The sequence below is a fragment of the Phaethon lepturus genome, unplaced genomic scaffold, assembly GCF_000687285.1.
Source record: "Phaethon lepturus isolate BGI_N335 unplaced genomic scaffold, ASM68728v1 scaffold11118, whole genome shotgun sequence".
In the NCBI taxonomy this organism is placed as follows: domain Eukaryota; kingdom Metazoa; phylum Chordata; class Aves; order Phaethontiformes; family Phaethontidae; genus Phaethon; species Phaethon lepturus.
The window spans coordinates 32813-51538 of record NW_010559725.1 but is presented as its reverse complement, the minus strand read 5'-3'; the positions used below and the strand labels follow the sequence as shown (position 1 = coordinate 51538).

General features: G+C 36.1%; 1 protein-coding gene across 1 annotated transcript in view; it reads left to right on the top strand.

Moving 5' to 3' along the window:
- ARMC2 (armadillo repeat containing 2) overlaps positions 1 to 18726 on the top strand; it is a gene marked incomplete at its 5' end in the record, with an annotated part of 57570 nt that overhangs the window by 17275 nt on the left and 21569 nt on the right. The window contains 5 exons of the mRNA XM_010293453.1: positions 1880 to 2058; positions 3333 to 3435; positions 5871 to 6091; positions 12043 to 12188; positions 14421 to 14520. Of these exons, the coding sequence (XP_010291755.1) occupies positions 1880 to 2058; positions 3333 to 3435; positions 5871 to 6091; positions 12043 to 12188; positions 14421 to 14520 (749 nt within the window). The remainder of the gene's footprint in view (positions 1 to 1879; positions 2059 to 3332; positions 3436 to 5870; positions 6092 to 12042; positions 12189 to 14420; positions 14521 to 18726) is intronic.

Sequence of the window (18726 nt, the reverse complement as noted above, 5' to 3'; positions counted from 1 at the left end):
TGTAAGTAAGGAAAAACAATTTTCATGCCCCTTTTCCTCAGTCTTTACTTGATTTGGTTAGTTTGTTAGGGTTTTTTCAGCTTTTTTAAAAACTTAGTTATGGCTTAGTTTTTCTAACAATAGATTAAATTATCTAATGATACTTTCTCACCAGTTGGTTGAATGTAGTAGTACAAAAATCTTAAAGTTTTGCCGCTTAACAGTTTTGCTGCTGCTTGAATATTCACACAGATTGTCACTGAATTGCATCATTGCTTCCTGCAGCTGTGTGTTATATTGCTTTATTTAGGCTGTTTACTGCACAACTGCAGTTTTTCCTACCAAAATTAATATTAGAATTCCATGATTTTAGTGTTTTAAGTGGGTCTATTGGTAATTCAATATTTTTTAATTTTGTGTGCAGTCACTTTCTTCACACCTTTCAGCTAATTCCCTGAACATGCATTTATGTCACATATAGTTTTTTATATATTAATAGAAAAGCCTTTTTCTTCCCCTTTCTCCCTCAAAAATATTTGGGGAAAACTTTCTATTCAAAAACAAATCTGAAGTTTAACGTGGAACTTAATTATTATCTAAAATCTTATGAATCTCATGTGCTTGAGATGATTGTTGTATGACAAAAACAGGTAGAATCCCAAAGTCTGTTTTTCTAGAGGAGCAAATACTTTATCCTCCAGTACTGAAGGAGGATAAACTTCAAAAATACTCCATGGGGTGAAAAATGAATACTTTTTGTTGATGTTGTTGTTTTTGATGAAATGAAGTAGAGACCTTTCAATTTTGGTTCCTTGCCACTCCTGTTTCACTGCTTACTGAAGCAGAGGGTTTAGAATCATGCTAAACTTTGTTACATTTTCTGTCATGATGGGAATAGAAATGGAATAGTCATTGCTGCTCCTTGAGGATGATGATTGCAAATTGACAACTTCCAGGCACTGATCAGCATGAGAGGTGGGTCCTTGAATCTGCCTACAAGTTTGGGGCCTTAGATATAATGTTTTTTTGTTGTAATTTCCTGTCCATATGTATTGCATCACAAGTGCTTTGCCTCCTTAAATATGACTTTATTTCAGCTGTGAAGTACATCCTGTGTAAATGCAGAGTTTATACAGGCAGTTTAAGTGGGTTTATACAGTGCTTTATTAGTGTCAGTTTATGGACAAAAGCAAATGTAAGAAAAGAAAAAAACCAAACCCCTCACTCTTGAATTTTAAAAATAGGCAAGACTTTTTCTTTTCCCTCTAAAGTAAACATGTACATGATTCCATTGTATTGAGACGCAGATTTTGTAATAGTTTACTGCAGGTTTTATATTTCTATTTTTAAAATAGTGCCTGAGGGACTCTGGTTAGGAGGTAGATGACTTCGATGTCAGTAGGCCAACAGTCCACTCAAACATATCTTGCACTTCCACTATGCATTGGAGAGTTCTAATGAGTTTTTACATTCACTTGTTCTTAATCCCGACAAGGTTTGATATATTACGTTATGTATATGGGCAGAAAAATATTCCTTAACTGTTTCTTTTTCACATGTAATGTTTGGTAGAGCTTTTTAAAAATATATTCAGATTCACAGTTTCTTGGTAGGCATTTGGTCAATCTGATTATTAAGTACTAAGGGTGAGTTTCATTTTAGCTTTAGGTATTATTATGGCTCCGTGATTGCTTGGCTTGAGTCTCTTCTTTTTGAAAGAGCAACATGAAACTTTCTGAAGATGGCATTATTTTAAAAGATTTATTGGGCACCTTATTTTTGTTGTTGTGAAACTCATTCTTTATTTTGTTCTCCTGTGTCTTTGTCTATTGAGATGCTCTGGAAGAGGTGGCACTGATAAATATTTTTTATTTTTCTCTCTCTTCCCACCCCCTTCAAGTAGAAGACAGTATAGAAAATCTTTGTCTGGCTTGCACCAAGCTCTATCAAGCCTTGAGTGAAGGAAATATGCTTGGAAAAAGATTTAAAAGAAGAAGTGTGCTTCTGAAGACATTGTATAAACTTGTAGACATTGATTCAGATCCCCTTTGCCTGAAGCTGGCAAAGATTATTCTGGCTGTAAGTGTTCTAAAATGCTGTTTGGTAGAATGTGAAGCTCAAAATCATGAATTACAACTTGCATTTAATTTTTTGTTTCATACTTTTAAATTATGTCTAAACTAACTCTTTCCTAAGCACAATTTCTTGCCGTACAGATACTAGTCTCCAATTCATCTAGACCAGGACTTGTTGGAGCCTATTTTTTTGCAGAGAAATTACATCTGGGGGAGGAAGGAGGGACACAAAAGAGAATAGCTGGTGTATGGTGGTAGGAATATTGCTTAGACATGCAAAAGAGACAGTGTCTTAAGCTGAGATACACATGCAGGGATTTAAACAAAACAGTAATTTAAAAAACTACACATGGAAATTAACCTTAGTTTTTAAATAATATCTTGACCTTACTAAACACCTTTATCTGAAAATATCAAAACAGTTTTTTTTTTTTTAAAGTGACTAAGTGTAATTGTCTCTTTCTCTTGTATTTTGGGTTAAAACTCTCAATTAAGCTGGTGCTTTTGAACCTCTTGGTTCAGCTTCTACTGAGTATGTATGGACAGTCACTGGTGAAAGGATACCAGCTAGCACTGTGTTGTAGACATTTTAGTAATGAGTGTGTGTGTTTTGGGGGGGGGTGTTCTCCTTTGAGGTAGCATGTGTTATTTTAATCAGAAGATTAATTATACATTCAGATACTACATAGATGTTAAGTGGTGCTTAAAAAAATTCTATTACAGAGATTTTTCAATGGAATCTTAAAAACCATGAACAAGGTAAGAAATTGCCCTTGAAATGCAGAGGAAAGGAAGAGATTTGCCATTGTATTTTTAACACTTTTACTTCCCTTTCATGATCTCTCAATGACTATTAGTACACCATAAGATCTTGTTTTCTGATATTTGAGAATAACTTTCATTATGATATGTGTGGCCATAGATGCCAAACCAGTGAATCCTGCACAGAATTTCTTTGTAAGAGTGAATTAGAAAAAAAAATGTGCAAGTTATGGATATACTACCTGCAGAAAAGACATAAAAAGTTTATATATCATCTGTTATTTTAAAGTCAGTAAGCACAGTTTGCTAAATAGAGCTTAAACTATCTAGGTTTCGGAGTTCTTTAATTCTGCAAACTTTTCAGTCTGGCTCAGTGTACCCTAAGGATCTCAGCTGGAGTTTAGTAATCCTGTGAGAATACACGTTTGCCGTGGTGTCTGAACTTGTAAAATGTTATGGTGCATTTTTGTATGTAAATTTAAGTTGTGATTTTTATGTCTTTTCCTTTCCTTGTAGATGAAAGTGGATGGAAAAAATCTTCTCAGTGTTTGCAAGCTTGCATTTAAAATTTGCAGGAATGAAAAAACTGATGACATCATTCAAAATGATGGATTATTGGGTATGTATTCCATTCTTGTATGTAAGTTGGATGTTGAAATTCAGTAGCTAGATTGACCATCTTTCAAGAAACGTTCTCAGAGTGAACTTAGTCACACACTAAAAATTGCCTGCTAGGTCAAACTGACGGTCCATCTAGTCCAGCATTCTGTGTCTAACAGTGGCAATAAGGGATGCTGCTTAGGGAAAGTATGGAAGCCTATGTGTTTTCTGTGATCCATTTCCCCTGTAGAGCCCCAGCATCCAGAACTGTTACATTTTGTTAAGGACATTACATGGTGCATCTCTGCCTTTTACTTTTTAGTCTCTGTTTATAGATATTTTATTCATAAATTTGCCTAATTCCTTTTTGAACTTTCTGATTCTGTCTGCCTCTACAATTTCACAGAGCAACAAGTTCCAGAAGTTCTCTGTCTGCTGTTTTAAACCTATCTACTTTTCATCATGCCCTTGCTTGTGGTTTTGCAGGATTTGTAAGCTTCTAGTCAGCTTACCCTCCACCTTCGTGATTCTTTAAACCACAGTCATATCACATATCTCTGCCTTCTCCTCTTCAGACTGAGGCATCTCAGCTTTTTAGCTCTCTTTTTGAAAGGATATTGTGTCATTCTTTCAGTTGTTTTAGTAACCCTTCTCTATACCTTCTCCAGCTCAGTAGATCCTTCTTGAGATTTACAGAACAAAACTGTCTATAGAAGTCAAGATGTATCTACACCAAATTTTATAGAAGTGAAATAATGCTATCTGTGTTGTTAGCCATCATCAGGAAGGATACTGAGAACAACCATTGGCTTTTTTAGCTAATGCTGCACATTGAGCCAGTGGTTTTAGAGAATTGTCAGCAATGGCTCTAAGATCTTTTTTGCGGTTGTAAGTGTATTTGTGTCATCTACACACACAAATACGAGAAATCTGAAGAAAATGACAGTGTATGAATGATACTCAGTATTGACTGATGGTCTTTCCCTTCATTAAAACTTATATTTTATGAAAACATAAACATTTTTATTATGTTTTATTAATGTAGGCCTTGATCTGGCAAGCATTTATTGAATGTACATAAGTTAAAGCTTATGTTTATATCTGCTTAAATAGATGGGAGTATTCATGGTCTTAAAGTTTAGTATGTGAGTGTTCTCAGAAATAAAGCTCAGATAAGGCTTTCTAGTAGTAAGATCAACAGGAGAGGACTTAGAAAAGAGAACAGCTCAGATTGCTCAACTGACTTTACAAAACTGGAGTTTCCAGTATCCAGAGATGAGCAGCGTACAAAAATCTGGACAAGTTGAGTGGCTATGTCTGTGTAAGCATTGTTTTTTCTGCTCTCATTTGCATCTTCACTCGTTTCTCTTTCACTTGCTCTTCTTTCCCTGTATTTTAAAAGCTAGTGAAGGAAAAAACTTTTTTGGTAGGGTTTTGTTTGTTTATTCACTCTTTATGTTTTGGGACCCACCTTATCCAGGCTGAAGACATGAATCTGGGTTATCACCATAACCACCCAGATTCCTGTTGCAGTCACTGGGTTATAGATTCAATTTCTTTTTCTTCCTCTGGCGCTGTGAACTATTTATGTGTGGTGGAGCTCCAGTAGAAGAAATAAATTAACCGTTCATCCCAAAATAGACAACTCCTGTTCAAGACCCTGACTGACACTGAGCAGAGCAGGCACCTGAAACTGCTTTCTCACATTGACACAACCCAAGTGATTTAGCTGACCACTAGGCAGTTGGTGAGGGTGAGGAACACAGGAAGCAGAAGTGAATATCACTTTCAGTCAGTTTCTAGAAATTCAAAAGTATAAAATTGGTTAGGATTACTTATTTATTTAAGATACACCTCTCAAATTCAGAATGTCTCAATTTGACTGTGAAAGATACATTGGGCTTGTGCTAACAACTGTTAATTTTAACATTTCATCATAAAACAAAACTTCTACAGTAACTTTACCTGCACAAAAAGTAAATCTAAAAAGGCTACGAACAGACTTCAAATGTGAGATTTGAACTTCAAATGTGAGATTTGAATTCAGTACTTTTGCTTTTTAGTGCTCCATTTGAGATGCTTTAAGACATTTGATTTTCAAGGAAGTAGTGGGAATAAACCTCTTTAGGACATCTCAAGTTTAGTACACAAAATTCCAGGCACACAAAATTGCTTTTGCAAATCTTAACTGAGGCTTTCAATGATTACTGCTATGTATTTACTACTGGTGCTGGTTGTTGAAGGCTGGGAGAACAAAAGTCAGTCCCATTCTCTTAGTCAATTGTTTCTTGGTTTCAATCCAAGTACCCAATTTTTCTAGCCCACTTATTAGAAATGTATTATACAGAGTTGAGTCTGTTTTTTTTTTTCCCCAATTGTTAATCTCTTCAACGAGTGGACTGTTAACATATAAATGTTAATATTAGTCTTTCTGAATAATGATTTTCCTTTTAGATTGTTTGTTGGAGGTCCTGAGAACTAAAGACCTACAAAAAAACAATGAAGCTTTTCTGTATTGCATGGGAGCTATAAAATTAATGTCTGGAAATGCTGTACTACTTAAGGAAATGGTCAACAAAGGAGCTATTGAAATGTTGCTGCAATTAATGAAGCAGATTAATAATATAAAAGAAAATGACACATGTTTCTCCAACTTGGGCCACCTATTAGTCCAGGTTAGCATTTACTTTCATTTCTAAAAAGTACACACTTCAAGGGCAAATTGAAAATTTAATTAGAGGAGATAAGCTAATCCCATGTGCCACTGAGAGAGTTGTAGCTATATTTGGATAGACTTTTTTAAGAAGTTTGCTTGAAGTTGTTCAGGACCTAAATTTAATTATTGTAGATATTTTTGTGTAGTCAATTTTAAAGGCTTTAGAAATTCTGAAGTTAATAGAAGTATTTTAGGTACCTAATAAAACCAGTTTCTTATTATTACTTTATTGTGCTGACAATGTTCTGGATATTATAGTAAACAGGTAAAAATGTATTCCCTGTCTAATTTTTTTAAACTGAAATAATAAATACTAACCAGTTCTGCAATACTCTAGGAGATTACAGAAAGCTTTTTATTACAAGAATAATGCATTTTAAAAAATGCATAGGAAATTATGGCTACAGTTCTTTGACAGTGTTTTTGAAGAACTATAATTTAAGGAAAAGGTAGCTGTAAAAGCCAATACTTTTTGAAGGTTTTTGAAGGCAGCAGGCTCAGAACTATCTTTTCACATATGAGGTACTTTGATGAGTGATGGCTATGAAAACTAATCCTTTGCCCTAAAACTTAGTGTTTTAGGAAAAAAATGGTTAGCTGGCTAAATTTTAAGTTTTGCATAGGTTGTGGTGGTTTTGTATTTGTCAAGGATATGCCAGGTAGATTCCTGGTGTTTGTCTTGGAAATTATTGATGTAAAGATTAGTGAACACTGTAGCTGTAAGCCTTTGGGGACTTCACAGGAAAATTAATTGGACAATTTTCTGAGGTAGTGTTTACATTAAGTTTTTCTACTAATTTTGCCAAATTTCTTTAATTCTCTGCTAACTTACAAACAAGGAATTTTATACTACTTGATTTTGTCTGTTTATTCTAGTGGAGCTATGAGGTATGTCTCTCCAGAATATTGTATACAATCTTAATACAAACATAAACAGGTTGGGACGTGCTACAAAGCACTGTGTGAAATGATGTGGCTTAATACTTAACATTTGGCCCGGGAAGTCCCAAAGTGGCAACTTGCTAAAGACTGGGAGAGTATATGATGAAACTGGAAATTTTGTGCTTGTTGTGTGCCTATTCTCTTAACTATCTGGTCCTGTCATCATTAAGTTCCTATATGATTCACAACATTCTCATTTATACACTTCTATCTTCAGAATTTGGAATGATAACTTTCTTGTGGCACTGCCAATTCTCTAAACAAATCTAAAATAATCTGTGCCATTTTGTTGATATTGTCCCTTATATTCTATACAAAAATTGTGTATGGCATTTCCAAGCCTCCTCTTTCAAGAGAAGGTGTACAAACTTCAGGTCTGCACACTTAATCAAAATTTTAATGACCATATTTTTCTTGACTGCTGCCTAGTTAGACTTTGTAAGTCCTGATACTACTGTGCTGCCTTAGGCTATTGGTGTAGTTAGAAACCCACTTTTGAAAAGTATTGAGGAGGGATTGGGGGTCCAGAATAGTTTCTGTTCTCTGTGTACCTTGCAAGGTGGTAGACAGTGACTTAAAATACCTAAACTATAAGAAAAGTAAGCTTAGATGAAGCAGCAGAGTGTGATGTCTTCCACATACGGAAGCTGTGCAGTTATTTCAGTGAGTAGAAATTCAGGTTGCCTTTGTGTAAGCATTTTAAAGCCTAAATGAGAGATACATATCCTGGATCTCTTTTCATGTCTATATATTTTAAAAATACTTATCTTCCTGAGAGCAGGAAGGGGATGGTTAGAAGCAAAGCATGTTACTTACTGATGTTTGGTGGCTGCTGTTGGCGTTAATCATACAATACACAGAAGGAGATAGAAAAAGAGGTTTTTTCCGGTTGGGGCATTTAAAAATAACAAGTGTTGTCCAAGTAGTAAAACTAATGAATCAGTTTATTTTCAGCTCTTTGACTAGCTTCCTGAACTTACCCACAGTTTTGCAGAAATGTTTTTCTTTTTATTTGTATGTGGATAAATTTTGTTTTTTAAATCAACGGTTTAATTTGCAAATGTGTGAAAAGAAAACATTACATTTCACACTTTTTTTGGTGTCATTATTATCTTTTCTGTTTTCAGTATGATTGGAAGTGTAGCAAAACTATTTTGTACAGTTTGAATGGACTGACTGTTTCTAAGGCAGCCTTGAGTGTTTTGTGGAAAAGTCAATACTGACAGCTGTCTCTTATTGAAGTTCCTGTTTTACTTGTTTGTATTCTCTTCTATAGTAGTGCAGTTACTTCATTTTTCTTCCTCCTATGAGAAAAGCAGTGATTCATACTGCCAGGGAATTCCTGTGTGACTTTCTCATATCAATTTCTTCAACAAGTCTACATTAATGTGCACCATTTCTTCCATGTGAGTTAATTGTTCAAGTCATCATAGGCAGATGCAGGAATAGTTCTGTTTTCAGGGATACCGTATCAAAGAAAGTTTCTTCAGTGATTCATGTCTTCAGAGTAAAGGAAGTTTCTGTGCCATACTTTAACTTGCAGCAAAAGATCAAATATTCAGTGGCATATGGAAATAATGAACAAATACAAGTCTTCAGGAATACAGAGCAAATTATACTGGAGGAGAAACCCACCTTGAATAGACACAGTGGCCTCTGGGGGAGGCTCTGCCATCTCTTAATCCTGGTAACTGGGACCAACTCTTCGCCCTTTAACCGTCTAATTGCACAATCACCAGATGGCAGTGTTACACGTAATCTGGTCAGGTCCTTTTTGTGGGAATGAAGCCCCTCTCTGATTCCTTTATTGTTACACAATGAATTTTATGCAGAAGTCTCACGATACAAGAATAAGAATGTTTATAAAAATAATAATTATTTTTTCTTAATAGAAGACGTGAAGCCAAGGTAATCTTTGACTCATTTTATGTTGCTTCACCTAACAGTCTGATCATATTTATACAAAGTATGGTAATGCTTATTCAAAAGCCAAGGCTTTCGAAGTGTCACTGACAAGAGTTAACAAGTACTGCATATTCCTTAATTGAAAAGCACTTACATGTCTTCTCCTTTAAAAATAGCATTTGTCTTCTGTTAAATTTTCTGTTTGGGTGAATTTGATCTTTCACATGGCAACACAAGGATTAGGGCTGGTGGGGATTGCTAGAGCTAATTGTTACGCATTTCTCCCTGAATCATGGAGTCTGTTTGAAGCAATCAGAATCTCTCTTGAATTCATCTGCTGTCTGGCTAGCTTCTATTATTTTTTAATATGTGCTCTTCATATTTCACTTGCGTACTAACTGTTCTTTTATGGATATATACTTACACCAACTTCTGAATTTCATTGTTTTGCATATTTAATTGTTGTCATGGTTTAATCTCACCTGGCAACTAAGCCTCACGCAGCTGCTCACTCACTCCACCCCCGTGGGATGGGGGAGAGCATCGCAAGACAGAGAGTGAGCACTCCCCCACGGTGGGACGGGGAAGAGAGTCGGAAGAGTAAAAGTGAGAAAACTCGTGGGGTGATATAAAGAGAGTTTAATAGGGAAAGCAAAAGGTGCGCATGCAAGCAAAGCCAAACACGGAATCCATTCACTGCTTCCCATGGGCAGGCAGGTGTTCAGCCGTCTCTAGGGAGGCAGGGCTGCATCACGTGTAACGGTTACTTGGGAAGACAGATGCCATAACTCTGAACATTCCCCACCTTCATTCCTTTTTCCCCAGCTTTATATACTGAGCATGACGTCATATGGTACGGGTATCCCTTTGGTCAGTTGGGCTCAGCTGTCCCAGCTGTGTCCCCTCCCAACTGTTTGTGCAGCCCCAGCCTCCTTGCTGGTGGAGTGATGCGAGAAGCAGAAACGGCCTTCACTCTGTGTAAGCACTGCTCAGCAGTAACCAAAACATCTCTATATTTATCAACACTGTTTTCAGCACAAATCCAAAACACAGCCCCACACTAGTTACTATGAAGAAAGTTAACTCTATCCCAGCCAAAACCAGCACAAGTATATATGTTATTTTGCATTGCTTTTCCTTTCCAACCTGTCTTTGTGTGAGGATGCCTCTTGATAGCAATTTACTGGTGGAGGATCTAGCTGTCTCAGACAGTGAAAAATATTCTCTCTTTTTGGAGACCTCTGCACCATTATCTATTGGTAAAGATTTTTTTTTCTTGTCATCTAATATGTAAGTCTTTTTGCTGCAGTGAAAGCCTTGGCCTGGGTTTGAACAACACTTTTAATATGTGTTTTATCCTTAATTTTCTTTATTGTGAAGTTTAGCTGGAGCTCAACAAATACCATACTAGGCTGATTGTGAAGTTCTTGTATGTGAGCACTGAATGGAGTCTTTTGTGTCACTTCCATTTGGCAGGAATTTTTCATCCAAAACTTTTGAATGGCAAAGTATTTGTTCAGAATATTTTTATTTAAAAATATTTCTCCAGTATTGTGTTGATGTTTGAAGCATCATGACTTGTAAAAGAATGCATATCTGGAAATGCATTTTTGGCAGTTGTTCAGTTAAAATGACAAAAAACTCCAGGTGTCTTCTTAAAATAGGAGGTAAAAGCAAATGGTTTCCATAGTTTCAGTTTCTGTTTATTCTGAATGTAGTATACATTTCATATTTAGTGCTGAAGTTAAATCCATTCACATAATCACATATTTTTTCCCCCTCTATACCTTGCTTCTCCATTTTGACACATTGTTCCTTCTCCTATTGTTCCATTACAGAACATCTTGAATTGCATTTTCATTATTTATTCATGTGGTATCTGAAGTCATGCACACTTTCAAGTTTGAAAATTGAAGTAGGACAGCAAATTTGAAAGCTGCTGGATAATGGACAGAGTACTGCATAGAATCCTATGAGCAAAAGCTCCTCAAACACAACTTAACCTGCTCTTTGTCAAATTTTTCCTTTAAAATTAGCAATTGCATGTCTCTAGACAAGCAGTCCAATTAAGTGATAAAATACTTCCAAGAATTTTATGTGATTACAAACAGTTTGAACAGATAGTCTTTCTGCCTTATCAAACTACATTTAAAATTAAATTGAAGTTAAATACCTTACTCTTAGAATAAGAAAGATTTTAAGAACTCCCATATTCACAGTAGATTAAATGCCTTCACATTAATTTTATAAATTAATGGTAAATTCTGTAAACCAGTAGCCAGTAAATTCTGGTTTAGGTCAGCAGTTAACTTGCATGTCATTGCCTGTCTGACCTTGACATTTGAATACCCTTATCTTGGAAGAAAACAAGAGCATTTCAAGATATGCAATAGCTGATTAATTTTGCATATCTACAAGTGATAGATATTTTATGCTTAAAACTCCTTGAAATAGTACAGTATCTTCTGAAAATATTTTGGTTTTTCAAAATGAACTTGAGGACTTAAGATTTTCATTTTTATACTGTTTGAATAGTGGATTTCTCTTGATCTTGATCAACTTTAAAATTTTGTTTTTTATTGTCTTTTAAAAACAAGTCATCTTAGTTTGCATCTTATTGTGATTGTCAAAATATATAATATATATCAGTATTAATTTTCCAGACTTAAATGTAAAATCGTTAGATCAGACATTATGCAAAAAATTGCTTTAGTTGTCCACAGCATTTCACCTAATTTCCAATTGGTATATGGTTGTATGCATGCATACAGGATTTTAAAACATACGAAAGACCATGTTTCCCTCAAAGGAGGAGGTTGCAGGCAGGCAAAGACCAGTATCAATCTTTCATTTTCAAGCAATTATTTCAATATACACAATTTTGTGACTTACACATTTCCTGTTATTATTTATTGGTAGATACACACCTGCAGAAAGTTAACAGGGCATTCAGACTGCCTTAGGTGTTATAAATGAGATGTCAGCTTTAGTGAATTTTCAAAACAGTGTGGCTTCTGTTGTAAACGGCTGTGATTAATCAATCTTTAAATATTCCATCTGCAGCTGACAGCTACTTTGCGGAACTTGGCTGACTTAGCTCCTGCAAGACGCCAACTCGCTTGCCGTGGTGCCGTCTCTGAGCTCTGTGTGGCGCTAGAGCAGCGTGTGAGTGATAAGGATGTATGCACCTATATTGTCAGGATATTCAGGTATGTATAGAACACAGCGCTGTTTCTGCATGCAGTCAAGTCAGCGTTACTGCTTCAAGTGACTTCAGAAAGGGCAGGATCAGGCACTAAAATTGGAAGATTTACACTGAGTTGTTTGCTTAAAAGCTCTGTGTAGTTTTTAATGATTCTGTGTGATAATTGTGTCTTTATTAAAACTGATAGAGTTGTTTAATCGTAGCCATGCAAACTTGGATTCGTTGTCCCTGTGAAAAATGTTTTGTTGTATTGTGTCGTTCTTTGAGCCCACAGATTCTGACTGAGATTTTTGAAGTACCATTTCTTCTATTTCAAAGCTTAAAAAAACTTAATAAATTATTAAGTATTTATTAATCCTATTTCAGGCCATGTTTTAAAAAAATGAGAGAAATTACACAAGTTATATCGGGGACTGTGTATTGTGAAATAAAATACAAGAAAGAGAAAATGTGATCACTGTTCGTTGTTTAGAGCTGTCACAGAGTGTTTGAGGCGATTAATCTGTAGGATCAGGGCTTGGGTGTGCAGATGGAAGCGCTGAAAGAATCTCAGTTTTATGAGCAGCTCAGTGGCTGCTTCCCAAGATGTGCTTTTTAAAGGGAGATCAGTATGAGTGAATCACCGAAAAAGATCCTTTTGTAGTCTGAATAGTTTCTCAGTAAAAAGAGATCTTCCAATTTCGAAGCACTAGCTTGCAATATCCAATGCTAAATGGACTTGCAAACAATTTAAGGATTTTGAAGCAGTTCTGAAAGTAACTGTTGGTAATTTCAGGAAGAGTTGGGTTATAAGCGCAATTTGTGAATGCTGTTCTGGATGAAGTATTTGCCATTGCTGCTTTGTTGTTGTCGTGTTGCCTGTGGCTCCATGTTCATTGAGAAGTCATTCTGCCATTCTCTTACTGTTCAGCCCCTCCAAAGTATATCTATCATGTTCTCCTTGCTAGATGAGACTGGGTTCTGCTTTGAAGAGCAGCTACATAAGGGGCTGTCATTCCTTCCTCTCCACAACTACAACCAGGCAAATTTGTTCCTTTGCCGTTTGTGCTAGCTGTAAAGCATGTGAAATGCTTCCCCAGTTCCATGCTACCATGTCCACATCTGTCTCTCTAATTTTGTTCCTAAAAATGAGTTGAGTTCTAGCAATGATTAGAGCACTTTGGGCATATTTACTTCTTCTCAGGGGAGAGCATTTCTTTTACTTGGAAAATGCCATGAAAAGTGGGGTAATGGGTTTGTAATTAAATGTAATTGATACTTACACTGTAATTCTGATAAGGACATTTACTTGATCTAGAATGCATATGGTGCAAAAGTAATTTGTCTTATTTAAAGTTTCCTACTGCTTCAATTTTTTTTCTTAAGTTTAGTGAACTGCATGCTCCGAGGATACAAATTAGCCATAAAATCAATTTACTTAGCTTCCTGGAAATTGCAGTCATGAAAAAAAATTATATTATGCAGTACAGAGCACAGATTTGAATATTGTTTTGTCTTCTAGTAATACAGAATTATTATTCTTTTCTCTCAGTCAGTAACTTTAAGCAGCTTCTTTCTGGAGAATATGTTCAGTCTATTCAGATTATTTGTTTCTCTAAGTCTGTAAGTCTTGCGTAACTGGTTGGAATTGAACATCAGCACAGCTATTTCCTGGTTTTCACTACATGGGAAGTTAAGAGGTTATCCTAATTTGTTCCGTTATTGCAGTATTTCGGGTATGACCAAAGCATGTCCAATTATCTGTTTCTGTAACGGTCAAGGTGGGCAGTGTAGGACCGGAACAGCTGTTAGGGAATATGCAGAAATAAAATAGTGACTGCAAGAAGGCACATTCTCCGTATTTGCTGGTGAGAGATGTATTCTGTTAGTGCTGCTGCTGGGCTCTACTAGACGTGCATTAGGAAGGGACCTTTTCTTCCCTCTCCTGACTTCCCATGTCATCTTGAAATTACAGTTCTCCCATTTGATGCTAAGAACCGCTAGTGTTAGCGTGCTACGCCCATATGGCAAGCAGGTTGGGAAGCTCCTTATGTTCGCTTCTTCCAGTAATTCACTGTGGCAAGGATAGCTAGACTTCTGTTGTGCTCTGAGGTAGCTGCGTATGACTCTACTAGAAGTCAAACTATTGGCATTTGTTTCCCTTGTTGAAAAAAGCAGAGTGATTTAAAAAAAAAAAAAGTCTTATGTGGAAAACTGTACTTTCATTCATTTATGTTTTCTTTTTGTACCTTTGTAGCAAACTTTCCTCCTGTAAGGACTTCTGTGCAGTTTTAGCAGACTGCTCCAGATGTTACATCTTATTTTTAGCACTACTAAACAAATACCAGAAGCAGCAGGTCAGTTCTTTCATCTCTTGATTTTTATATATTAATCCTCTGATATGTCTGTGTATTATTGTGTATACGCTTGTTTTCAGTGACCTACTTTCATGCATTTACCGAACAAAAATTTTAAATGGTTGACAGCATTTCTAAGTAGTAAATAATTGAAATTATTTCATTCAGATTAAAAATTCAAAGCAATACAAAGGACAGATAGTTGATTAACTTGTCTATCCTTTGCATGTGTAGAAACAGTCCTTTGAGTACTTAACTGTTTTTCTTAGTTTTAAAAATGCTTTTTGAAGCAAATAGTTTATTTGAATATTTAATAGTAGGAAATTGCTGGGATTTCTCCTGTCCTCCCCTGCAAAATCAGTGTGAATTTTTCAGAGTTAAGCAATTTGAAAGCAGATGAAAATTTGTTCATTGATAACTGGATAAAGTATCGGAATATATGTCTCCTCTTACCAGAGAAAACCATATACCTAGAATACCGCATTTGGAACATTCACCTAGAAATAAGTGTTACAAGTTTGTCAAAATGCCTCATATTATGAGGTAATATGATAAGAGTATACTTGCTACCAGCTTCATTAGAACTTCAAGAGCCAGGTGTTGCTATATTGTCCCGCTATATCATAGTGGTCTTTCCTACGTTTACTGGAGCACCAGGCCCTGGGAGTTTGGAGCAGGATCGCAGTTTTAAAGACTGCCATGTTGGTAAGAGTGGCCAGTAGTCAGCTCTATTGCCAGGTAAGACTGAAGAAGAAAATAATTTTTATGTAAAGCATAGATGTTCAAATTCAAAGGTGGAACAAGGTTTCAAAACATAGAACATTAAATCATGTTAAGATTATTCTTAAAAGTAAGGAACTTTCTTGGCTGCTCCAGCATCAAAACTAGTTTGAGGACATTTAGTTATCCTATACAATTTATCCCAGGGTTAGTAACTCCTGGAGAATTGTTGGAAGGAGGTCTTTTGTGCTGCTCTTGTTAAAAGCAGTTAATGAAGCTAACCAGATTGGCTATGCTGAACAATCTATTCTTTCTCTTGCCAAATAGAAAAATAATTTCTTTCCTGTTTACCTGCCTCCCTGTTTTCTGTGATAATACACATGGAAGATAAAAGATAAAGTTGTTCCTATACTTGTAAAGTCTTTCAATTAACATTTTTGCAGCATATCTGAGTATTTCTAGGTTCAGGCTGCCCTTGCATTGTATAGTCTTCAGAGATACTTTAGTAAAACACTATGTAAATGCTATGTAAATAATATGAGAAATATCAAAGGCATGATATTTTACTAGATTCATAGTTATTTTTCCTTGTGAGCATGGTATTAAAAACTCAGCAAATAATGGGACAGGGAATAAGGAGCTTAAATTGAGTAACATCTTCCTCTCAATCTTCATCCATCATCTTAAGGGGAACTTTTCTAGGCTCCTCAGGTAATAGCTTTGTGTCATAATGAATTGTAGGCTCATATATAAACTCAAATTTTTTTGTTGTCAGGTAGTGTTCAGAATTTAGCTTCTCATTTGTCTGCTTTATTAAGTGGTCCTGAAATATATCTTTCTTCACTAGATTAACATTGCTTTTTGTGTTAAACTGTCAGTTGTTTTATCAAAATACAAATTAGTAAAGAAATAGCTTGTGTATTAAAAAAAAACTTAGTTATTATGCTGTGATGATTATTTATGCAGTGTCTTCAGAATAATTATTTCTTACTGCAGTTTTTAAACAAGCATGCAACTGTCAGTTGTCAGCTTAGTGAAGCCCTGTGGAAACAAGAAGAGGGACATGGATAATGTAATGCACTACTTTTTCTGTAGTACATAATAAACACTTGAGCTGTGAGGAGTGCAAATGTTTTTCCTGAGGTGTAGTTGGCACTGCTAATCTTTCTTTTAAAATGCTGACAGCTAGTGAGTTATAGTGTGAGTTGGTGTGTGTTGAAAAGAAAACAAGTAACAGTAGTGTGAGTAAAATTGTTTGCTGTGGGATGAAGCAGCAAAGAGGAGGATAAATCAGTATTATTAACTCAAAGCATTAAAAATCCTCAGGACTAAGAACTGATATGTTAAGAAAGGAAGTGTGTGTGTTTTCTGAATTTTCAGGGTGCAAAGTTCATGGGATCAGGTTTTTTTACTGGCAATCATGGCAGCTAGAAAGATACTGGGGAAAAATCAAAAGAAAACCAGCATTGAGACTTTCTCAAGTGCTTTCATAACTGTGACTTTTAAAATAAGCCTTAGATATTGTGAAAATAAAAATGTGATCACTGGAAGTAGTATTAATGACTTGCTCCCACACCACACTGAATTCCACAGCTGCCACCCAAATAGTCTCTTTTCTCACCACACTGCAGTTTCATCTCTTTTTTTTTTTTTCTCAGCTCATTTTCTCTCTTGGGTAAAAGAGTCAGAAGGAATGGGAGAGTAGAGATTTAACTGTGAGAAAGACTTTTGGGGTAATTGAGTTGGCAAGACTTGCTAGATTCCATGTGTCATAGTCTTAGGTAAGGAGAGGAGTACAGAAGATTGGAAAAGATGGATCTGCAAGGTAGGACTGGGGAATTCAGCAGTGCTTTTCTATGCATCTGAAGTACATGTTCTGTTTGATTTAACTTGTGGTTGGTTTTGGAGCTTACTTGTGTGGAATAACAAAAAAGTCCTTGGTGGCTGCCAGATGCTGCAAAAGCTGTCAGAAGTCTTCTTGTAGAGCTTCTATCTTGCAGGATGAGCTTTGCATGCTTCTGTTTCTAGTCAGCATTGTAGTCTTTTGCCCATCTCCAGAAATCTTTAACAAGATGCTGTTCCCCTCTCCCAGGATCATTATCATCTGTAAGCATTTCAGATAAGCTATATAAATGGATGACTTTTTCAGGCTGTGGTTAATGTCATAAGTCACAAGGAGGCCATACTTTTGGAACAGGGAGATTGCCTAAATAGGGCAGTAGCTGTTATCAGTATGCCAGGCGCTACCTGAGCTTAGGTGGCTTTTTAGGACCCTGACAGCTTCCGTGTAATCTTTTATCAGTGTACAACTGGGAGTCTGTTTTCAATCTTAAGTGCACAAACACAGGGTGTGATACTAGAATTTGCATAGAAGAAATCTTGTGCCTGTTGTATTGAAAAGTCCCTTTATACTTTAGTGTAGCCTAATCTTTTAATTAGGAAACATTTGTTAAGTGTCTGACATCACTGGATGCAGCAGTTGCCTATTCAGCAAGAGAATAATCACATTGGGTCACATGAAGGGTGCATCCAGCCTACTATCCATACTTGGCAGTGGTGAAAATCAGATGCCTAGAGAACAGTAAAAACAGAGCAAGCATATATGATACTTCCTGTGTATACTTACCAAACCTCCAGCTCTTTCCAGTTTGGAAACTTCTTCAGCCAGCTGTGGCTCTCTGTGTATGAAATAAACCTCAGTAGACTTCTTTTCCATGAAATTCTACAGTCTCCCCTCTGTAAACTTCTAACATCTTAAACATCCATTGGCAAGGTGTTGCCATTGCAGAAGTAATTCCTTTTGCTTGTTCTGAATTTGGCCTTTGCTCTATCTGTAATTGATTCCCTCTGGTACTGGTATTGAAAAGTTGGTGAATATTTAATCCCTAGTCATTCATTGCACACTCCTGACTTTCTAGACCTTTACCATATCCTCTTCAAGTTATCTGTTTTCCAGGCTGAAGAGTCCTTGCTTACTTGGTCCTTTCTGATATAGAGGCTGTTCCATACCATTGTGCATCTGTGTTGCTTTTCTTGGAACTTTTTGCAGTCCTGCATCTTGATATCTTTTTTTGAGGTGAGGAAACCAAAGCACGGCAGTTAACATGAGGCCATATCATAGATTTGCGTGCCTGCTCAAGTTTATTTCCCAGGAATTCCCCAAATTTTATTTGCTTTCTTGACCTCTTGTAAGCATTAAACCCCCACGAGGAACCTGTCATTAACCCCAAGATTGTTCTCCAAGTGGTTATGCTTGGTTCAAAGGCTGTAGTTTTATATGTGAAAGTATGACTGTTCTGTGTTTTTCCACACGCATCATTTCACGTTTATCTGCCTTTAAATTTCATCTGCTATTTTATTACCAGTTGACTACAAATCCTTTTTCTGCTCTTCAGTCAGACTTCATCTTTGCTACTTTGAATATCTTAGTGACATCAGCAAACTCTTCTATATCACTGCTGTCACCTGCTTTACCATGTTGTTTGT